Below are 25,035 nucleotides of genomic sequence, written 5' to 3' on the forward strand. Positions count from 1 at the left end.
CAGTTGGCATTCCTACCAAAGGGGCTCAGCCCAAGACATCGACTGTACTTTTTTCCATAGATGCTGCCTGGCCTGCTGAGTTCCTCCAGCATTTTGTGTATGTTGCTTGGATTTCCAACGTCTGCAGATTTTCTCATGTTTGTGCTTAGCTGCAATATGTTGTTTTTGTTGAAGGCTACAAAGCATGGTGCAGACTGTTTAAGCTATTTATGCCAGTTTAGAAATGGACATGAATTCCTTGAAATTGAATCATGTGGTGCTGTTTTTCCAGTGCTACACAACTCAGTCATATTAACCTGCAGTAAGTTGCATAAGCGATCATTACTGGGTGAGACTGTGCCAGTTGTAAAATTGGACAGGGTTCTTACGCCTACAGTCCACAAACCACAGCCATGTTCCTGCGTATTTTATCACTTCAATGGTTAACAGGTAATCACATAGGTACATGTTCTTACAGTCTTTTCTGGCTCTAGTAACAGGTAACTGATTTTCTGAAGAACAACCTTCAGCCTTGCATCTCTCCCTCCCACCCTCCCCCTCTACCTTCCCTCTCTGCCTCCCCTCTCCCTCCCCCTCTACTCCTACCCCTCTCCCCCCTCCCTCCCCCTCTACTCCTACCCCTCTCCCCCTCTTCCTCCCACCCCCACTCCTTCTCCCTTTCCCTTTCCTCCCCTACTGCTACCCTCTTCCCTTATCCCCCTCCCCCTCCCCTTTCCTTCCCTCTCCCCTCCTCACTCCCTCTCTCCTCTCGCCCCTCCCCTCTCCCCCTACCCCTCCACCTTCTACCCTCCACCCTCCACCCTCTCGCCCTCTCCCCTCCACTGTCCTCCTCTCCCCTTCTCCCCTCTCCCCCTCCCTCCCCCTCCTTCTCCCCATCCCTCCCCCTCTCTCCCTCACCATCTCTCCCCCCCCTTTCCTCTCCCCCTCCCTCTCTCTCTTCCTCTCATGAAGGTCATCATTGTTCTCGATTTCCTGGTTATTGGATCATTTCAAGTGGCTGACACTGATCTGATATTCTGTAATGTAATCGCTGATGTTTCTGAGTTTGCTAATGATTGAAGAATCGGACGGATTACTAAACTGGCTCACAGAGGAACAGTAAGGAGAAATTGACATCTTGGGTAGTAGGATTTGCCACCCATTGCTTACTTCCCATCTAGCCAGGTTGACTGGAAGCAGACCCAAGAATGGCCCACATTTATTATTAATTAAGGGCTTTCCACTTTTTCCGGATCACCATAGATTACAAGAATTTCCTGATAGTTCACGCAATTCCCTTATCCTGATGGAGTGTCTACTGCTGCATGTTTGTGGCTACAATATTACCTGATATGAAATGAATTGATAAAGGTTTTCGACTATTTTGATGGCTTCTCACATTTTTTTCCTCTCCAATTTAAGTGAAATGCAAGAAGGGGCCATGAGGGTGGTGGTGGGGAAATCCTTTCATCTCCTGAAGAACATTACATTGTGAACGTGAATCCAGGGGTATCTTCAGTTTCTGCTCTGATAGCCCAAGAATGCCCAGCCACCAGACCCAGGGCTGAACTGTTGAGAGACCTCAAAATGTAGGTGTCTGATTCTCCAGTGTTCTCAATGTCAGCTCTCTGTGTAATCATCTGTTAATGATGTTAATGATGTGGAAGCTCTGTGTATATCTGTGTAGATGTGGAATATCTCCACTCTATACAGAAGGGATAATCTTATGCATGCCATATGTCTGTTCCTGCAGGAGATCAATCTGTTCATGGAGAACACTTAATGTTGTTCCACTGCTCCTGAAGGATCATAAATTGCTCCACAGGTAGCACCTCAATTTCCACGGAGAGCTGCAATCTGCTCACAAAACACATCTCACTGCACTGTGAGAATAGCATTTGCATACATGTGACATCTTCCCTCAAAGTGCACACATCAGGCTGTCACATGCTTCTGGAATGTTGTTCATGCAGGGCTTCAGACTGCTCTTCTGCAGTAGAGGCCAGACCTTCAGTTGGATTCAAAAGACTGTACGGAAGCCGTATCATTTTCACCTGAGAACTGTTCCTTGCAAAGAAATTTTTATGTGGAGACTGACAACTCCATGCTCCATAGCATCTTCACATTTGGACGAGCAAGCTCGATACCCTGAACACCATAAACCATTAGCCCTATCACAAAATCAGCCCAGATATGGTCTTCAAATTAATTACCTGATCCTACCTCTTCTTTCCTCCCACTTGTTCCACCTCTTCCCCCCCTCTTGTTCCACCTCTTCCCCTTTGATGGTCCATCTGCAACTGCTGATGCCTCGTGTTCTTCCTACTCTGTTAAAGGTGAAACTGAGACTATCTTCCTATGGCTTGCAAATATAACGCAGATAGAGATACTCACGTGAGCTACACGCAAAACACCATTAAAGTGATATAATAAGCAATGATACTGTATTTTGAACATTATTTCTAAAGAGTTGTTACAATTAAAATGAAAGTTATCATATATATCCTTTGCTCAAAAAGAACTTATAGTGTGGTGGCCTTTCTGCCTGTGAGGAAGAGGGTGTCCTGCGGTCAAGTGAGGCTCAATAACCCCTCTGCCTTTCATCCATTGCTTCTCTCCTACTCATCACAGTTTCAGGATGAAAAGAGATGAAAGGCATTGGCTCTAAACATTGACTCTTTATTCCTTTCCAGGGTGCTGCCTGACCTCCTGAGTTCCTCCGGTCAGTATCTGATGATTATTGATCTGGTTTTCCAGCATCCGCAGAATCCTTTTTGTTTGTGGAAGACAGTGGATCACCTTTTCATTCTTCTGTGGAAGGCGGAGCAGAAAGAATATTAGTGTTGGTGCTTTAGTAGGAGGTGGTGCAGGAGAGGATGGGGTGTGTGCATTGAGGAATACAATATAGCCTATGTCTGTAGAAGGAGAGTGATTTAGTGATATTATGAGTTCGTGAGAATTTTTTGTGACATTACTCCACTGAGTGGGAATTCATGTCCTTGGAAGGGGAGGTTTTAGCCTCCTCTTGACAAGCTCTTCCTCTGGTGACCCAGGTAGGTCTTCTTGTCAACAAGACTCCAGTTTATTTAGTGAATGAATGTTTCAGAAAACCCAATTTCCCTGCAATAACTCTCTCTTTTAGGCAGCCTCCTTGTGTACTGTTGCTGTTTGACCTCTTTGGGGAGTGCCTTTTTGGGCAGATGCCTTTCTCTGAATGTTGCAGAAAGTGTTGGCAGCTATGACAAACTCACTCTTGACCCATTGTGAACTTGAAGGTCACATTTTTTGATGTACTTCTTTTTGGACAGAGAGCTTCTGAATTTATTTTTGATCAATTACTTTTGATCAATGTTGTGATTTTATTTAAGAGGGGCCTGATTTGCGGCTGGAGCCCCATGCAATGATATTTTAGTGTACCAAAAATACATGTAATTTGGTGTTTAGCCACAAGCTGCCAATGTTTAAGGTAATACCAGAGATTGGATTCAGAGCTGACAATAACTAAAATCTATCGCTTGTCAGGGTGTTGCTGCTGATCTATATGGCAACCTGACCTTCATTTGAACAGAACGTGTTTTGGACAGAATTTATTTTATTGCAAGTTAGAAGACTAAATCCACTCATAACATCATTATTGTTCTGCTTGCTGGTAGCACAGTGTTTTGTTTTGCAAGGGAGCTAAGTGATTGTATTAAAAACATGCATCAGAACAGGAATGCCTCAGAGACCTGTGAAGATGTGCCCTGAGATACTCATGAAAGGAGTGTGTTTTAACTGTTCGTTAGAGTCTTTTAAGTCCTGGTGCAAATTCATTGAGTTATTTCAGGAATTCCTACCACAAGCTGGATCTACTGTACCTGGTGCTGATTGAAACCATACTTGTTTCCCTTAAGGAGAAGAGACACTATGCCTCAGCAGGAAGTGCTTGCACACATTTAGAACGATTCACTGAAACAGTGTCAAGGAAGTCAAGAGGACAAAATAACCCAGGTCCCTAGACACTGCAAGCAACTCTGTAGCAGAAGCAAAAGAGAAATGTACCCAATGTTTGGGGATCCTTAATCCCTTCAGAGCATTAATGAAGGAGCAGAAGAATGAGGGCAGCTGGGAGCCAATGTAGCTGCCACTGTGTTCCATAGGTAACTGTTCTGAAGATAGATCGTTGTTTATCAAACACAACTTTTAAGAGAAGATTGGATAAATTCCTGGATGGTGGGGTGCCTGTATGGAGGGCTGTGGTCCAGGTGCAGATCTAAGCAAGGACCTAGACCTGTAAGTCTACAACAGATGCAGTCTCACTGGCTCTCTACATGGCCTTGGATCACCTGGACAATAGTAATACTTACATCGGGCTGGTGTTTATTGACTACAGTTCAGTGAACAACACAATCATACTATTAGTTTTAATAAACAACCTACAAAATCTGAGCCTCTATACCTCCCTCTACAACTAGGTCCTTGACTTCCTTATCAGGAGACTACAGTCTGTGCAGATCAGGAATATTATCTCCTCACTGACAATTAATAGTAGGAGACCTCGTGATGTGTGCTAAGCCCACTGTTCTTCTCTCTCCACATGCACAGCTCAAGTGACATCTGTAAAATAATTGCCAACCACACAACTATTTTTGGTAGAATTTCAGATAGCGATGAAGAGGTGTACAAGAGCGAGGTAGATCAGCTGGTTGACTGGTGTTGCAACAATAACCTTGCACTCAGTATCAGTAAGACCAAGGAATTGATTGTGGACTTCAGGAAGGGGAAGTTGAGGGTACACCCACCAGTCCTCACTGAGGGATCAGCAGTTTCAAGTTTCTAGGTGTCAACATCTCTGAAGATCTATCCTGAGCCCAAAATATTGATGCAATTACAAAGAAGGCAAGACTGTGGATGTATTTCATTCAGAGTTGGAGGAGAATTGGTATGTCACCAATGACACTAATACATTCGCAAATTTCTACAGATGTACTGTCGGGAGCATTCTAACTGGTTGCATGACCATCTGTTCTGGAGGGGCCTCTGCACTGAATTGGAAAAACCTGCAGGAAATTGTAAACCCTGCCAGCTCCATCATGGGTACCTGCCTCCCCAGCATCCTTCAAAAGGTGTTAACTCAAAAAGGCGGCATCCACCATTAAGGACCCCCATCACCCGGAACATGCCCTCTTCTCATTACTACCATCAGGGAGAAGGTAAAAGAGCCTGAAGACACACACACACTCGATGTTTCAGAAACAGCTTCTTCCCCTCTGTTTTCTGATTTCTGAATGGAGAATGAACCCATGAACACTGCCTCAGGATTTTTCCCTCTCGTTTTGCACTGCTTATTTAATTCTGTGTGTAGTGAGACACATTCTCAGCAGTACACCATCTGACAGATTGCTCGGGTGCCTTTCCCAAACAAATAACAGTGACTGTGCAGAATATAGATCTCTCAAGACCATCTGTGGTGTCCCTGATGCAACAGAGTTAACAATCCCTTACCTAATAACTTGGCTGCTGAGTTTATGTTCATGGTCTTCTGGTGTTGTAGCCCATCCACTTCAAGATTTGACATGTTGTTCTTCTGCACACTACTGTTATAACGTGGTTACTTGAGTTACTGTCACTTCCCTGTCAGGTTGAACCAGTTTGGCCATTCTTTTCTGACCGCTCTCATTAACAAGGTGTTTGTGCCCACAAAACTGCCACTCACTGGATTTTTTTTTTGTTTTTCACATCATTTGCTATAAAGTCCAGTGACCGTTGTACATGAAAATCTCAGGAGATCGGCAGTTTTTGAGATACTCAAACCACCCCATCTGGCATCAACAATCATATCACGGACAAGGTCACTTAGATCACATTTCTTCCCTATTCCAATGTTTGGTCTGAACAACTGCATGTCTTAACCATGCCTGCATGCTTTAATGCATTGAATTGCTGCTACAGGATTGGCTGATAAGATATAAACGAGCAGGTGTCCACATGTACGTAACAATACCTTTGTTATTACACCTTGCTACACAGCTGTTGATTTTTATCCAATGATTACAAAATCAGTTCAATATTTAACAGAATTATCAAATATGTTCAGAAAGGATACATGCACCTATCATAGTTCCTAAAAATAATATTTGTATAAAATGAATAAACACATGGATCCTAATACTTAACTCATGTTGGATTTTCCAACTGGTTGTGTGAGGGGTTGAAGTGTCATCAATGAAGGTGGGTTCTTGCAGAAAATGTCACCGAGACATACAATATGGAATCAGGCTGCTCAGCCCAATTTGTCCTATATCTCATTATTACTTGCCTCTCCACATACCTGCCTAGATGATTTTTAAATGCTATGATAGTACCTATCTCCCTCACCTCCTGTAGCTTATTGCATATGTCTATCACTCTGTGTGGAAAAACTTGCCCCTCAGTTCTCCTTAAATTATTTTCTGTCTGACTTTAAGCTCATCTCCTCTTGTTATTGATGCCCCTGCTCTTGCAAAGGACTGTAACTGTTCTGTAGGTGTCCCTCATAATTTTATATATCTCTGAAAGGATATCTCTCTGTCTCTTGTGCTGCAGTGAGAATAAGAATGCCAGTCTCATTAATCCCTCCCTGTACTAAAGCCCACTTACTGTTTTAACTCAGCTTGTGCAATGAAGCTGTTGGTGGAAGGTCAGTTCAGTATTGGAGAGAGATCATGCCACAGCAAAGATTTTGGTGGTGGGTGGTGAGTGGTTGAGTTCAGTGAACTCAGGGTTTGTGGTATGCGAGGCATTTGGAGCAGTATGATATTCCAGCCACCGAGATTGGGAGTGGATTTTCTTGGGAAGTTAGAAAGCATTAATAATTTCTCCAGTCTCAAAGTAAAGCTAAAAAATCTGTACCTTGAGGTATTCTTTGGCAGAATAAACCTACGCAGTGTGATTAAAATGTTTAAATAATTTGCCTGTGGTGTGCATAGCTTGGAACCTGACCATTCCTCACACCACAGGCAAGTTAGTTATTTATGCATTTTAATCGCACTGTGTAGGTTTATTCCGCCAAAGAAAGCTGCAAGGAACAGGTTTTTCTTTAGCTTTAGTTTTGAGACTGGAGAAATTAATAATGCTTTCCATTACTATCAGAAGTAAATGAGATAGATTCAGCTTTGGGGATATTTGTGTTTCAAAATTACGCACAACCCAAACCATTAAACTGTTAGGGTTAAAATTATCATACCCCATTTCACACATTCAGTCTGCCTGACACACAGTTTTCTTTTCTGAACCCAGATAGAAAAAAAACATCAGAGTTCCCTTGTTGTAAAGCGAGACACCTGTTGATGTTTCCCTCCTAAGTAGAGCTTTGGCCAGTTCCACAATTAACTGGCCCATTTAAAAAAGGTTCCATCCACTAAGTACACATGGTTCATATTTCCTGTACCAGCATGGTTTCCCTTATACTTAATCATTTAGAAATCCATCTGCCTTTCTTTAGCTCAGCACTTACTTCACCCAGTGTGTTTGAATCCTATAAATCTTATCTATTCTAATTATCTGGCCATATCTTGGTGCCATCAGCACTTTTTGTAATATTATAAGCATGTCCCTCAATATAATTTATGAAAAGTACACCCAGCAGGAGGTCTAGAGCAAATTATGATCGAGTTTTACGTGGTACTTTGTCATGTTTGAATCGCCCAAAGCATAAGGATATTTTTTGGAATACAGCGATTGTAATTGCATAAGTGGAGCTTTGTCTGGGTAATTTATTAATACTTTTTGTTCTCCATTTCTGCCAGTTTTCCTCTTAACACCTTATGATACCAACATCAGTTATTGTTCCATGGGCATCCCTGACCAGCTGCTATCTTACCCAATGCTCCTTACTTGAGGTGTGAACGTTCAACAAGTTATTGAATGACCAGCTGCAGCCAGAACCAAGCACACTGTGTCTTCGCATGACTTCAGTATATTGGCATTCGCAACAAGAATTTGGAGATAGTCATCCATGACGGAATAGTGGAGCAGGCTCAGTAGGCTTAATGGCCCAATTCTGCTTCTATGTCGTATAATTAGAAATATGAGTCATACCTGACTTTCGTTCTGCAGTCCAGTGTGCTGAGGTGGTTACTCTGCTATTACTCTAACTGACAAAGCTAACTCAGGGTGAATGCTTCGCAATGCCTTCAGCAGCTGGATATCTTTGGGAAACCATTACTACGCCAGTTTCCAGTTCATCACGTCAATCTGACATATATTTCATGAACCTTAACCTTTGCTCAAAACTGCACAGTTAGAATTATTCTATTGATCAAATATTCACTCGTTAGCTCTTGCATATTAAATTTATTTACTCATTGAATTTGAATAGGTAAGATTTTGATAATATCCCATGAAATTATTTTGAGTATTTCTAGACCACTAACTTTAGACTAAGTAACGATTCCTGACTTGATATCCATCCACTCTGAAACCTCAGGTGCAGTTTCTATACTTATGGAACCACTAAAAACATGAAATGGAACCTTGGCCTTTTCCTTGCTTATTTCCTTGAGGATTGTAAGGTATATGCCATCTGGCTGTGCAGCTTATAAATATTTAATTGCATGAGTTTCTTCATAACACGTGCTCTGCTGACCTCTACAGATGTTGTAGATTCCAAAATCAGTTTAGCTGTATCTGGAATTTGTCCAAGGTCTTATGAAGACTGATGTGAAGAATTCATTTAACACATCAACCATTTCCTGATGCCCCATAATATTTCCATTCAATTAACCAATGAAGGAAACTATTTGGTCTTTGACATATAATTTTATCTATCACTTTACAAAAGTGGTCTTTTGTTACTGACCACGTTTCTCTAGCTCACTAACCTCAATTTTTAAAATATACTTCTTTATCATCATTATGTGACATTTATATGGCTCCTAGTTTTCATTAAATTTACTTTGTTGCATTTTTCATTTTTTTTATTTTCTAATTATTTTTGATTTTCTGGCCAGCATGCCATTTTTCTCCATTTCTCATTGCAATAGGTATTATATCACTTCATGAACTGAACACATTAAACAGCAATCAGAATGAAACAAATCCTTTAATAGCTTTTTCCACTATGTAATTATGTCTGTCCTTATCTTGTTGTGTTCTTCTCATCTGTTTCTTTTTTTTCTTTTATTTCACTTCTAAATCCCTTGCAGTGTATGTTAGAAAAAAAACAGCTTGATTTTATTGTCAAAGATAAAGAAGAAAATAAGATTTTAGCTAATGACTTTCAGTCATGCTGCTTATTTTGTTTGATATATTGCCTTGAAGTGGGAATGTCTTTATTGTGCAGACATAAATGGAATTTGGCATACTAGGTTATCGTTCTGCAGAATACATAAACAAAGCTTGCGTGATAACAGACAAATGTAAAAAGTAATGTCATGTGCCATCATTTTGAATTGATATGCTTTCTATTATGTTTTAGATGAGGTAAATGCAGGGATTCTAAAGAGTTTGAGCCATGAACATTCTTTATGTTGGGTTCTTACACACAGGGAAAGCTCTGTTTAAATTTATTCATGACTTAATGAATCGAGGGATAAAAATGAAGATTACATTTTAAACAATTTTTATTACCAAATATTCAATATTCGAAGGTATGCAACTGCAGATGTGTAAGCTGAAACTATGTTACAAACATGACATACTAATATTCAGCAGAATATATTAGCGAATTTGTTAGTTTCTGTTCTTTTAATGTTTTCTGTACTCATATTTCCATGGTAATGAAATATACCACCACTTCAGGGATTATGAAAAATTGTATTATGATCTTACTACTTGTTTGCTATTGGTCAGAACTGATATTACAAACTTTTGATTAAATGCAGCTGATAACCAACAGCAGTTGGCAAATAATTTGATCTCCACAATGCCATAATTAAGGGAAATACACATTAGGTGTTGGAAAGATTATTCTGGTGTGCCTTTTTAGTTGAAAGAGACGGAATTTTTGAACTCTAAAAAACTGGAAAAAAAGTATTTGTTTCTCATGAAAAGCAATAACCCAAAACAATAATTTTGTTTCTTTATCATCAATTATTGCTAGACCTGGTGAAAACCATAAGATTGTTGACCTTTTTTTTATTTTAGATTTTCAACTTCCATAGTATCTTGGTTTGTTTGCCTTATTATTTGTTAAAACTGGTAGATTGCAGAATTGAAATAGTTCACAAATATGTCATCATCATAACCTAGAGAGTGGGAAAACAGTAGGTAAGATTAATTGCTAAGATCCATCGTCAGAAATGGTCAAAATACAAATAAAACTTTTGGCTTTCGGTTTCTATTTATTTTAAAGAAATGTTAGCTTATAACTTATTCAGTTAAGTGGGTGACCATCCAATAAACAGGGGAATTGAAGACCAGTTTGCCTGAGATCAGTAGTGGGGTAAATGCTGGAACCCGTTATTGTTGGTGTTACAGAGGATTTAGGATTGGACAGAGAAAACGTGGATTTATGAAAGGAATAGAGTGTTTGGCAAAACAGAGCTTTTTGAGATTGTAACTAGTATAATAAATAAGGAGGAACCAATGCATCCAATATATTAGAACTTTCAGAAGGCCTTCAAAAAGGGTACTGCACCACAGGCTATTAAACAAACTTAAAGCATGTGGAATTAGTGATAATGTACTAGCATGGAGTGAGGCTTCATTAACTGACAGAAAACAGAGTTGTAATGAACTGTTCATTTTTAGGTCAGCTGGTTGTAACTAATAGTGTGCAGCAGAAGCCCTATTATTCAAAATCTGTGCACATTATTTGGATGTGAGTAATCATAAATATATTCAAATTTGCTGATGAGACTAAATTGGTTGGCAGCAATTGGGTGGCACTCAACATGTCAAGCAGCATCTGTAGAAAGACTAAAAAGGACAACATTTAAGGTCGAAGGACTTCAAACAGGACCAGGAAATCAAAAAAATATATATATAGTTTTTAAGTTGTAGAGAGCGTGGGGAGGTTGCTGGGTATATGTGGATAGGACAAAGGGAATCACTCTGATAGGATAAGGACAATGTTACAGAGATGATTTTTGCTGTTTGTTGAACCGACAGGTTGGGGGATTAATGAGGGAAATGAAAGACAAAATATATAAAGATATATGTCGAAACTGTGACGTGCAAATTCTTAAAACCAAAGACCAAAAGAAGGACACAAAAAATGTTGAGTATCAGGCAGTTCCTGTGGAGTGTGAAAAAAAGCTATCATTATGGATGGATGACCATGTATAGCTGTGTAAATGGAAGAGAAAATACTAAGAGACTTCAAGGGTCTAATAAGTAAGCATCTAACAGATACAAAGTGGATAAATATGGGGCAATTCACTTTATGGTAGTACTAAAACAGAGTATTTTTCAAAGGTGTTTGATGACAAAGGGTTGCTGTTCAGAGAGTCCGAGTGACATTATACATTAAGCACTGAAAACCAGCATGCAGGTGCAGCAAGTATGATAATCAATATGTTGGCCACTATTGCAAGATGCTTTGAGGAAGAGTAAAGATACCTCACAGCAATTAGTCCTGATGAGATCCTACTTGAAATATTGTACACAGATCTGAGGTCTCTACATGTAAAGAAGAATTTACTTCCAATAAAGAAAGTCCATCATGTTGCTTCCCGGAATGAGGCAATTGTTGTATGAAGATGGATGAAGCAGAATGGGCAATACCCCTGTTTAGAAGAGCAAGAGTTGATCATCTTGAAACTTACAAAATTTGTCTTGGATCTAATAGATGCTTGGACATTGTTGTCTAGAGCTAATTTCTAAATAAGGGTTGGCCATTCAGAACTGTTTTGGAGAGAATTTCTGCACAGATAAGCGTAATGAACCTTTGGAATTCAATAACTCAGAGGGCTGAGGAGGGCCAATTGCTAAGTATGTTCAAATCAAAGAAGGGAATTCAGACATTAAGGAGTTAGTACCGGAAAGTGAGCTGAGGTAAAATATCAGTCGTGATTTGACTGAAAGGCCAAGCAGGCACATGGGGCTGACTAGCTTACTCTTGCTTCTATTTCCTATTTTCTTAAGAACTGGAAAAGCCATGTCTTTAGTGGTGTTGCTTTCATTTTCTTTGTATTTTATACATTGATTGCACTCAATATTTGTTCAGTACCTTTTCACCTTGATGTTAAACAGTGAAATTTCACTTTGATATTGAAGCATACAATGTTGCTGTCCATATAACAGCAAACGTTCAATGTGGGAATCTATCATTGTTCATTTAAAGAACTAAAGCCTTCTATGTTTTTTTTAGAGAGATGTATGTGTGGTATTGTACCTTGCTAGCACAGATCAAACAGATCAGAGTGGAATTTGATCCAGTATTCAAGTGGCTGAGAGAAAGCTTCCTTTATACAAGATTTACCCAATGCTCTGATCTGCTTGTTTGATCAAAAAAATATTAATAGAAAGGAGAAAGTCTTCTACTGGTCACACTGTTTTCCCTTGATATGCTGAGACAGTCCACTTACTCTGTAGTTTATTATCTGGTTCAGTGATGGTTATCTCTGACGTTTGCAGGTGAGCGCCCGTACCAATGTCCCTACTGTGACAAAGCTTTCAGCAAGAATGATGGATTAAAAATGCACATTAGAACACACACACGGGTAAGAGCAGATTATCCTTCCTTGTTCCCTCCTTCCCATTGACAAAAGCAACAGCTGCAATATTGATTATAGTTAGTTAATATTTATGAACTGAAACTATGGTATTAATGTTAAAACTCATTATAAAACTGTTTAACTCACTTTCTCTCTCTATTTTGTATATGTAAAGTTATCATTATTTATCTAGTTTTGCTATGATAAATTCTTATTTCTGCAATTTTCGTTCATAACAACTTGCCACAAAATGATTTGCTATGAAGCCATAAGAGATGGGAGTGAACATAAAATTACCAAGTTTGCTTCACTGGAACGCAACAGACAATATTTACAAAATGAGAACCGACAACACCAAACATGGTGACATTGGTTTCAGCATTGGTAATAGGTTTGTTTTAGAAAGTCCTGGTGACCTTTTACAACTCACCGGAATGGTTCAAGGTCAAGAGATTTTAATTCCAAGCTCATATTGAAGAAGTCGGATTATCCTCTATAGATCAAAGGATGTTGAGGGGATTTTTTTGGTAGATGTTTATAGGAGCCATTGAGATTTAGAAAAGGTGAATAAAGTAAAGTTGATTCAATCAGTTGACTAATGGAAACAAATTTAAGGTTTTGAGTAGAAGATATTCATGATTGAAAATAATATGGCATGATGGTGCAGTTGGTTGAATAAGGCCATAAGACATTGGAGCAGAATTAGGCCATCTGACCCATCGAGCTTGCTCCGCCATTCAATCATGGCTGATCCTTTTTTACTATCTCCTCCTCAACCCCAGTTCCTGGCCTTCTCCCTGTAACCTTTGATGCCATGTTCAATCAAGAACCTATCAATCTCTGCCTTAAATGCACCCAACGACCTGGCCTCCACAGCTGCATGTGGCGACAAATTCCACAAATTCACTACCCTTTGGCTAAAGAAATTTCTCCGCATCTCTGTTTTGAAAGGACGCCCCTCTATCCTGAGGCTGTGCCCTCTTATCCTAGACTCTCCCACCATGGGAAACATCCTTTCCACATCTTTCTAGGCCTTTCAACATTTGAAAGGTTTCAATGAGATCCCCCGTCATCCTTCTAAATCCAGTGAGTACAGACCCAGGGCCATCAAACGTTCTTCGTGTGATACCCTTTTCATTCCTGGAATCATCCTTGTGAACCTCCTCTGGACACTCTCCAATGCCAGCACATCTCATCTAAGATGAGGGGCCCAAAACTGTTCACAATACTCATGGTGAGGCCTCACCAGTGCCTTATAAAGTCTCAGCATCATATCCTTGCTCTTGTATCCTAGACCTTTTGAAATGAATGCTAACATGGCTTTTGCCTTCCTCACCACTGACTCAACCTGCAGTTTAACAATCAGGGTGTTCTGCACAAGGACTCCCAAGTCCCTTTGCATCTCAGATTCCTGGATTGTCTCCCCGTTTAGAAAACAGCCCGCACTTTTATTTCTACTACCAAAGTACATGACTATGCATTTTCCAACATTGTATTTCATTTGCCACTTTCTTGCCCATTCTCCTAATCTGTCTAGGTCCTTCTGCATCCTACCTGATTCCTCAACACTACTTGCCCGCCCATCTATCTTTGTATCATCTGCAAACTTGGCAACAAAGCCATCTTGATAAGCATCTCAAGTGTGGCACTTTGTCAAAGGCCTCTTGAAGGTCCAAATATACAGCATCCATTGCATCCGCTTTATCTATCCTACTTGTAATCTCCTCAAAGAATTCTAAGAGGTTGAAAGAAACCATGCTGACTTTGCCCTATCTTGTCCTGTGTCACCAAGTACTCCATTACCTCTTCCTTAACAATTGACTCCAACATATTCCAAACCACTGAGGTCAGACTAGCTGCTCTATAATTTCTTTTCTGCTGCCTTCCTCCTTTCTTAAAGAGTGGAATAACATTTGCAATTTTCTAGTCCTCTGGCACCATGCCAGAGTCCAATGATTTTTGAAAGATAATTTCTACTGCCATCACAATCTCTTAACATTACCTCTTTCAGAAACATAGGGTGCAGTTCCTGTGGTCCGGGTGACTTATGTACCTTTAGGTCTTTCTGCTTTTTGAGCACCTTCTTTCTTGTAACAGTAACTGCACCCACTTCTCTTCCTTCACACACTACAACATCACGCATACTGCTACACACTGCAACATCACGCATATTTCGGAGTGGACTCGATGGGCCGAATGGCCTACTTCTGCTCCTTTGTCTTGTGGTCTAGTGTCTTCCACAGTGAAGACTGATGCAAAATACTCATTTAGTTCATCTGCCATCTCCTTGTCCCCCGTTATTATTTCTCCTGCCTCATTTTCTAGCGGTCCTATGTCCACTCTCATTTCTCTTTTATTTTTAACATACTTGAAAGAACTTCTACTATCTACTTTGATATTATTTCCTAGCTTGCTTTCATATTTCCTTCTCACTTCCTTTGTCAGCCATGGTTGTACTGTTGTACTATTTTATCATTTGAGTATTTCTTCATTTTTTGAATACATATATCCTGCAACTTCCTCATTTTCCCTAGAAACACATGTTATTGCTGCTCTGCTGACATTCCTGCCAGCAGCTCCTTCCAATTTAATTTGGCCAACTCCTCTCTCATACCACTGTAATTTCCCTTACCCCACTCTCAACAACCTAGGTTCACAACTGACCTTCAGTACTGTATGTGTCAGGTTGTATAATCTTCTTCTCTGTCATCCATGTAAGCTTCCTCTCAGTGCTTGGGTTTCATTCCACATTCCAAAGATGTGTGGTTGCGGTTAGGTTAGCCACTCTAAAGTAGCCCTGGTGCATAGGTGCATAACTGGGTGATAGAGATGATAGGACTTGATGGTAAGGTTGGAAAAGTGAAATGGGATCAGTGTAGTATTAATGTTCATGGGTGCTTGAGGTTTGGCACAAACTCAGTGGCCAGAGGCCTGTTTTCATGTTCCTTACTGTAAGGGTGACCTTGCTCCTATTATACAGGGTACTGAGGAGACTGCAACTAGAATGTTATCAGCAAGTCTTTTCTCCTTAGCTCATGGCTACATGGTTGGAGTAGGTGAAAGGGCTGACTGAATCACTGCAGAGAGAGCTGGGATGGACTCGATGGGCCAAGTAACCTTGTGTTGTAACGTAATGTTTCTGGGATTGCTTGTTATCTGATTCCTCATTTCGGGAGCAACAAATAGTAAAATTAATAGTAAAAGCAAGTTCAACTGCTGCATCAAAAGACAATGAGTACCTCAAATTTCAGAAGTAATCGGATGGTAAGAATGTGTCTTTCTTTAAGAAAGGCAGGAGTCGATGTGTGCTGCACCTGTTTTTCCAAGTTTACTTTGGCAGTGGAATGATTTGGGCCCAGATTCTGCAGTCCATGGTTCAAGCAACCAGTCTGGGCAAATAATTTATTTGCTCATTGGAGGCAAAGATTGACTTCTCTCATCTCCATCCCACAACTCGTTGTTTAGTCCACAGTCTCCAATCCTTAAATAAATAAATATTCTGGTTATATTTCAGATTTATTTTTAAAAGTTGTTAATTAAGAGATAAATTGTATTTGTATGAGGACTCATTAAAATCTCCAAGATCTCAGTTCTCCTGGTTTGTCTGGACCAGGTATACAGGTAGATAACCCACTCCCAGGAAAGTCCATTCCGACCCAAGCATCATGAAGCAAGTTGCTTCAAGAATAACTGAGAAGTGAAACAGAGTTCCAGTAAAATGCACAACCTGCTGTGCCCAAGGCTACCACTGAATAACAACCTAGCTTCACTTGAACAACAAGTAGCAGAAAAACTGCAGCTGTTTTATTGCAGTGAACTAAAGGGGAAATGTGTCCGAATTCACTTCTGCATCAGTCTTGTTCAGCACCTGCCTCCTCGTGGTATGCCTCGAAGGGCACAGACTTCCTCCATTTTTTCTTTACCTTAAGCCCACAAGCTAAGATTCTTCTGGTTTGAGCTGATGGTTTTAAAAGAAAACCCAATGAGTGCCAATAATGGAAATCAACATGGACATATATGTTATTCTGTTGACTTGTTTTGAAGTATTTCATTATTCAGTGGTTACTTGTTTCTTCTATTTGCTTTGAATCGAATCATGACCTTTCCATCATATTGTTAGTTTATACATAATGTTGAAGCAGGTTCGTAGGTACGGCAAGTGAGACAGGAAACGCACAGGCTTCAAATAGGTATATTGATAATTTATTTACAAACAGCAAAATTTCAACTGAACATTCATGTTCCCCAGGTTACAGACACTACAAAGCTGAATACTCAACAAACATACTTAATTAAAAATGCACACAGAGCATAACTTCCCTATGGTCTTGCCTAAAACAAAGCATGAAGAGAACAAGCCTCTTCCTCATGCTATTTTATATACCCAGGATATTTGAAACTAGACACCAGGCACCTATCCAATGGGAATGGCAGCCACAGTTTCTGAACTGACCAATCACAATGGAGGCGACTTTTGACAATCAGAATAAGGCTCACCCCCACAGGACAACATGTAATAACTAAGTTAGTTATTTTCCCACAATATTATTAGTAGCTACTTACAGTAGTTGTGCCCTTTGCTATTTATTCTTAACTGACTGTATTTCAGCTACTTTATTTATTTATATATTTATTGAGATACAAAGTGGAGTCGGCCCTTCCAGCCCTTCCGGCCCTTCAAGCCACGTCACCCAGTAACCCACCTACTTAACCCTAACCTAATCACAGGACAACTTACAATGACCAATTAACCTACTAGCCCACTTAATTTGTGATAGAATAACAGTCATAGTAAAGACTGCTATAGCATAGTTCATCATCTTGTAATAGTAATACAATGCTCTGCAGTTAACATAGATAATTAGACAGTTAGCTTATTTCACAGAGAAACATAAATTAGAATTACCTTGGTTAGTTTTCTGAAAACTATATTTTAAAGTCTTGAGGCATTTTGTACTAACAGCATGCTGTAACAAACCAAATAATAGCCAATTAACTATTTGGCCAAGTCTGCCTTCCTTCAGGATCGATACCATTACACTTTTGGCTACAAAGCCGCACGTTCTCGGCAGAGGCCTCGAAGACAGATTTCAGTTGACAGTCCCAAATGTTCCTAATTTCAGCTTACTATTTAAAAATTTTGTTTTGTGCTCTGGGCTGCTCTGAAACAGCGGCGATGGCTGTTCGTTTAAAATGCTGCCTGTTTAAATTGAAAAATCTGCCAAAGTGGTATTCTGGAGTGAACCATTGTTTGTTTGCTTGTTTATTTTTATTTAGAGATACAGCACAGAACAGTCCCTTCTGGCCCAAGGGGCCACACTACCCAGCAACCCACCTGCAGTGTTTGTGAACCCTGTAAAATTTCCTCTATTCAGCATAAATATGACCTAAAATGTGATCAGATCTTCATGTAATTTAAGTTCTAAAACTAGATAAAGAGAACCCAATTAAATAAATAACACAAAACAACATTATACTAGTTCATTTATTTATTCCAGATTGTATTTATGCAGAAATAGAAAAAAAATCTACAGGGTTCACAAACTTTCAAACACCACAGTATTTAACCCTAGCCTAATCAGAGGACAATTTACAGTGACCATTTATCTATTAAACAGTACATCTTTGGAATGTGGGAGGAAACCAGAGCATCCGGAGGAAACCCACACATTCATGGAGAGAATGTTCAAACTCCTTACGGAGTTCTGGGGTTGAACTCTGACACCCTGAGCTGTAACAGCATCTCGCTAACTGCTGTTTAAATGTGGCACCCAGATTGAATGGAAGCAGTCTTCAAGCATGCATGATGTAGCAAAGATTGTGCCTTCAGCAGAGTTTCACGTATTAGTTATTTCAGGAGTAATGGGAGAAATGCATGCATGCCTATATGATCTAACATTGTGGAAGGAACTCTTGATACAGCAGTTCTAATGGGAACCGGAGCTTCAAGTATTTGTGAAAATATGAGCTGTATTAGGAATGGTGGCTTGGAGACTTGTATTCCGCATACTGAATGGAAGATCAGATATTGCAGCAGCTGAGGTCAATGACCAGGAGAAACAATGGCATGGTCTGGCTTTCTTCTATGGCCCAATTTCAAAGGAAGGATGCCTTAACCCATTCAAAGGAAGTTTAAATGATTCAAAGAAAGCCTTACCTGTAACGTGTGGAGAAAATTGGCCATCAGAGAAGACTGTTGCTGGCTTCGCTGATGGAGTTTGCAACAATGGCTTGAGTAAAGACATCCCTTTAACTTGTGCTCATGCAGGACACCACAATGAAGTTTGCTTTTTCTAGTGTAGGCCTCATCATTTTGCCAGTACATCTGCACATTCCAGTTTCAATAGTGGATTAATATCACTACACACATGATTATGAAGGACCCCACGCACCCCTCATACAAACTCTTCTCCCTCCTGCCATCTGGCAAAAGGCATCAAAGCATTCGGGCTCTCACAACCAGACTATGTAACAGTTTCTTCCCCCAAGCCATCAGACTCCTCAATACCCAGAGCCTGGACTGACACCAACCTACTGCCCTCTACTGTGCCTGTTGTCTTGTTTATTATTTATTGTAATGCCTGCACTGTTTTGTGCACTTTATGCAGTTCTGGGTAGGTCTGTAGTCTAGTGTAGTTTTTGTGTTGTTTTACGTAGTTCAGTGTAGTTTTTGTATTGTTTCGTGTAGCACCATGGTCCTGAAAAATATTGTCTCATTTTTACTGTGTACTGTACCAGCAGTTATGGTCGAAATGACAATAAAAAGCGACTTGACTTGATGTATCATGTGCATGAAATTCAGTGAATTAACTCACTTTACATGTTCCATATAATTAATTTTGTACTTGAATTGCTGTAGTGCATCTTTAATAATATACACTCTGTCGTCATAACTGCCAGTTAGTGCTATGAGAGGAAGAGTAAGCAGGAAAGGTCAATAAGATCAAGCAATAGATAAACTTATATTTCTTACCTGTATACATATAGCTGCTTGAATATTTTTTGTAACCTGAGCATTCAGACAAGTGATGAATGTTCCATTGTATTGTGAAGGTACTGACTCTGAAGAACAAACAAATCCTGGTGTGTCAATGATCCAGGAGAGATGTCTGGGATTTCTCATCTGTGATTGTTGTTATCTAAAATGTGTATGCCTTAAGTTAGGGCTCACCAATTAGTTTTCCACAAGGGCCAAATTATGTCAAGCATGCCAAGCCAAGGGCCAAAATGTCCAGGATTTTTTTTCATTGTGCCAGTAAGTTGTTTTACGGGCAGATGCTGTTGTTGCTGCTATTACCATTATTATTATTATTAGTAGTAGTAGTAATAGTAGTGGTAGTAGTAATAATTTAGGCCTGGGATTCTCAAAGCCTGTGTTGTGGGTCACACAAGAAAAAAAAATGCACTCTTGAAACAAATAAGTCCAAAACCAACCATTTAATTATGACTCTAGCTATCACAACTGTCAGCTGTCACATTGAGAACTCAACTGGGACTTAAAATACATACGTGTATACACAGACACACACACACACACACACACACACACAGAGTAAACATGGTAGTCTTCACCACTTTCCTTCCACACAAAGAGTTTTAGTAGTACTGCCTTTTCCACTGTTTCTGTTCTCTCATTTAATCTATTTGTTCTTTTTAATTAAGCTATGTAGCATTTGAAGTATGAAGTGTAACTATAAATGAAATCATCAGTATTATTGTTGTTGTAATATTTTTATACCACAATAAGATTGACAAATGGACAAAAATAAATTGATTCAGTCACCAATCAGTGAGAGAAGTGACAGCGAGGGGATGAGGCAATCTTTCTGATAGTGGACCTGTATTCTGCTGTGGCAATCCCGAGGCACTGGCCAAGATGTGCATTGGAGAGTCTGTTTCTGTCCTGGTTCTTGATAGAGTTCATTGAAGAAAACGATGACTCTCATATGTACGTGGAGGGGAACAGTGTGAGTAGGAGCATTGCAATAGCTCTCGTGTTTTTGAATTGAGCTTGGGGAACCACGTTGATCCAAAAGTCACTCACCCCAATGACCTTGTGTTGTGCTTTGAGCAAGTCAGATGTTCCCATTTCCAAGACCTCCATCTGAAGAGTTGCCTCATCTATGGAAGGCACCAGCCTTTTGGCCTCTGCAGTCCACTGGCCGTCAGCCGAAACAGAGAACGGCTGTCTCAGGAAGAGGAGGATGTCACCTGAGAGTTTAGGGGAGCTTTCAGATCGTTCCCTGAAGTTTCCTGCCAGGCTAGTCACGAAATCCTTCATCACTGGATCCTCCCACATTTTGTTCTTCTCGCAATGCTCCTGCAGACGTGGAAAGTGCAACTTTCTCCCGTGAATGTCTCTCTCCAAAAGGTTCAGCTTTGACTGAAAAGCTTCAATTGCCTCGTAAATATCCACAACAGCGTGGTTGTTGCCTTGTAATTGCAGATTAAGTTGATTTAGATGAGACATGATGTCACACAAAAAAAGAACATGTGTCATCACCTTGTTGTCACTTAAAAACCTCTTAAATCCTTGGGCTTTTTGGCTCTGCAGGCTGGATAACAATGTCACAAGCTCATCGCGCAGTTCGCACACCCTCTCCAACACACGGCCTTTGCTCAGCCAGCGAACATCATTATGCAGCAAAAGATCTTTGTGTTCTGCTGACATTTCCTCCAGCAATGCTCTGAAAAGGTGATGTTGCAGACTAGAACGCTCACGAACGAAATTTACCAGTCTCGTCACAGTTTCCCCACACAGTTTAGCGCACAACACTGATTTGTGAATAATGCAATGAAATGACAGGAGTGCTAGGTTAACAGTGGCAAACCTGCTTACCAAGCCCTTGTGTTGTCCCACCATCAACAGAGCCCCATCGGTGACAACAGACACAATTTTGCTCACATCCAAGCCATTCTTCTCAAAGAACTGTGGCAATTCATTAAAAATTATTTCCCCAGTTATGTGCCCAGGCAGAGGAAGCAAACAAAGTAGGTCTTCCCATCAAAAAATCTTGCAAACACAGATAGCTCTTCCATATCGGTTCAGTCACAGGACGAGTCTATGGCTAGTGATATAGCTTCTACTTTCTCCAAATCGGTGAGTAGATTGGAAAAACACTCCTCCGCTAAAACTTCTACTCTTCTTGTTGCCGTGTTAGCCGACAATGGCACCACCTTTGATAGCTCCACAACCGTTTTCTTGGTTTTCTCATCATGACTTAAAACTTCGCCAAACATATCAATTGCACACGTTTTAATCAACTGGGTATCAGTGAATGGCTTCTTAGCTTTGGCAAGATTCCATGACACATGCAGTGATGCAGCTGTTGCGCTCTCTTGTGCAGATGTTGACTTACAGATAGTAGAAACGGAGTGCTTGTATGATGTTATCATATTTGCAATTTTTTGTTTGCGTTGATCTGATTTTGCAGGGTAGTTGGCATTAAAACTGGCAGCATGCATAGTGTTGAAGTGCCGCTTTAGATTTTCTGATTTGCAGACAGCTACAGACTGTATGCATATTAAGCATGTCGGTTTAGCATTGGCATGGTCCGGTAAAATAAAACAAAACTGATCAGTCCAGTCAGATTTGAACTGACGGTTTTCCTGGTCGACTTTGCGCTTTTTTGCGTAGGCCATGTTGTTCTTGGTTTAGGGTCCGTGACTTACTGCTGGTAGCAATTCACTTAGATGACAGATTCCCTTTTAGGTGACAGATTCGCTTTTAGGTAACAGGTTCGCTTCTTAGATGACAGGTGGGTAGCTGGTGCGTGCCGCTCTCTAGACGAGGACCGTAGAGAGTGTGCAGTAGGTCGCGCGCTGTACGGGGGCGTAGGTCAAGTGTACGGTGTGGGATGAGGTTAAAATTAATTAGAGCAGCGCGCACTTTATTTTCGTGTTATGACAGGTGCGTTCACGTAAGTGCCAATGGGTCAGCACAGTCCAGACAGTTGGTTCTCGTGGTCCGGACCTGGCCCACGGTCCGCCTATTGGGGTTGTCTGCCTTAAGCTGTATTTGCCACAAAGTTGCTAAAGAAGTACGGCTGGATTGTTTATCATTACGGCATCATTCTAGAGTTTAAAAGTGTGGAATCGCCAAGGAAGGGTTTCACTATTGACCTTATGCTGGAGGTACAATTATTGTCGGAATGAGTTAAATATTCTAATGATGTTATTATCTATTAACTTAAGCCAAGCCATGTGAAATTCTTTTTGTACAGCAACAGATCACCTAAAAGCTATATCCTTTATCAAGTAGTTTAATTCTACTTTACAAATTAGAGCAATATTTGAAGCCTTTAAATCTTGCTACTTTTGCAAAGTGCATGATATCATATAAATACTCATTAACTTCCCTTGCTTTTCTATTTACAGTTGTTGACGGTGGCACTGTAAATTTGACTTGATTGGTTATCTACTTAGTTGATAACTTTTAGGGAATGCAGGTGGATTCCTACTAACATTGAAATTAAGATTAATATTCTCCACTAATCTAAATGGAGAGGTGAGATGAGTTAGTTATAACTTCAGTGGTGCACATTTAGAAAATTATTCTGTCACCACTTACAGTGTCTCTCCATGACCTGCAATAAATATACTGTCTTTATTTGTAGTTCATTAAATCTTTCCCTTTAGTAGCTGAGCAATACAGACAGTCCAACGTCACAGGCTAGCTCCAAATTTTATATTTGGCTATCTGACCTAATTCAGCAGGTCAGACAGCATTTCTGAAAGTGACTAGATAGTCGACATTTCTGTCTGAGACCATTCTTCAGGACTGAAAAGGAAGGGGAAGATACCAGAATAAAAAGGTGGGGAGTGAAGGGACAGAGGCTAGCTGGAAGGTGATAGGTGAAGCTAGGTGGGTGGGAAAGATCAAGGACTGGAGAAGAGGGAATCTGATAGGGGATGAGCGTGGACCATAGGAGAAAGGGAAGGTGGAAGGGACTCAGGGGAAGGTGATAGGCGGGTTAATGCTATTACTTCCATTGTTACTAGAGTAGTTTTATATCTATTGGTGCCACGACCTAACGAACATTTATCAGAGTCTTGAAGGATTGTGCAGCATCGATATCCTTTTGAGAGATTGTTTCAGAGTTATATTCCGCTTCTTTTTGTGCTTCCTGATTCAACTAATCTTCTCTCTACCTTTAGAATGTGTTCTTTTGTCTGGATTTCCTTATTGAACAAATTAAATTGTCTGTGCCTAATTATCAAATCCCAATGACATTCTACTGATTTTAATTCAATCATTCTCGTTTTTTTCCTAATCAAGAGAAAACAATACAAATTTATATAATAAAGCAAAAAATAGTGGAAAATCTCAATAAGTCTGGTAATTTCTTTGGAAAAGAGATAAATTTAACATCTGTACAATTTATGCTTAGAATTTGATTCTTCATTTACTTTGCTTTACCCTTTCCAAAGCCAAGGTGGCTTTCCTGAAACCTGGTTACAAAACTGAACCTGGTATCCGACATCAAGCCAGACCAAGGCTCTGTACAGCAAAAGGAGAACTTCCTTACTCTTGTGATAAGGATTATTTTCCTATGTGATTGGCCAGCTCTTGCAATTACAATAATAGCAAAACTCTCAGCATTCACTATCATTAAAGTGTAAAATTGGCTACAACTTTTGAAATAAGTGCATGTGAAATTAAGCATAAAAACCTGTAAGTCATTGCTGATGCCCTGCACAGCACCCCCACGGTCTGTGCAGTTTTGTCACCTTACCTTAAAGAGTAGTTACCTGACACGAGGTTAAGCTATTTACAAATTGCTTTTACTTACATTTTGTTATGTGAGTTTGTATTTAATGGCATATATAGGGTGAGACGGACCGTCATGCACAAGTCCCTGGACAACGGGGGCAAGAACATCCCCAATGTCGCCCTCACCCTGATGGCCAGCTTCGTATGTGGCTGCATCAGGTTGTGTGTAGAGCCCAGGTATGTGGGCATCAAGTACCACTATGTGCCCAGGTTCTACTTGTCGCCCTGGCTACGAAGGATGGGTCTGGCCCCACTCCCGCGCAACGCCCCAGTCAGCTGGTCGTTGCCGGCATACCTGTCCTACGTAGCAAAGTTCTTCCAGGAGAACGCCTTTGACCACAGGGCCATCAGGCAGTGGTCGGCACGAAGTGTCCTGCAGCCACTGCAGGAGAAGGACGTGATGGACACAGTGGGGTGGTTCCCTGAGCAGACTGTCCAGTTCATCTGGCAAAATGCCTCATCACCAGATCTCACCAACAGGCACCAAGACCTCGCCTGGCTGGCGGTGAGAGGGGCCCTCCCAGTCAGAGCCCTCCTGTACGCCCGGAATGTCGTCTCCGCACCCCACTGCCCACGGGAGGACTGCAGTGAGGAGGAGTCTGTGACCCACCTCTTTGCACACTGCCAGTTCGCAAAGAGGGTGTGGAGGTGGATGGATGGGCTAGT

The 25,035-nt window shown here is 40.6% G+C and overlaps 1 protein-coding gene across 3 annotated transcripts in view; it reads left to right on the plus strand.

Annotated features, from left to right (window-relative positions):
- Nucleotides 1-25,035, plus strand: part of prdm5 (PR domain containing 5) — a 337,650-nt gene that overhangs the window by 266,349 nt on the left and 46,266 nt on the right. For 2 of the 3 annotated variants that reach the window (XM_072251928.1, XM_072251929.1), the window contains one exon: nt 12,517-12,602. The exons of the other annotated variant lie outside the window; for it this stretch is intronic. In XM_072251928.1, the coding sequence (XP_072108029.1) occupies nt 12,517-12,602 (86 nt within the window). The remainder of the gene's footprint in view (nt 1-12,516; nt 12,603-25,035) is intronic. 3 annotated transcript variants of the gene reach the window in all.

The sequence above is a fragment of the Mobula birostris genome, chromosome 3 (assembly GCF_030028105.1).
Source record: "Mobula birostris isolate sMobBir1 chromosome 3, sMobBir1.hap1, whole genome shotgun sequence".
NCBI lineage: Eukaryota > Metazoa > Chordata > Chondrichthyes > Myliobatiformes > Myliobatidae > Mobula > Mobula birostris.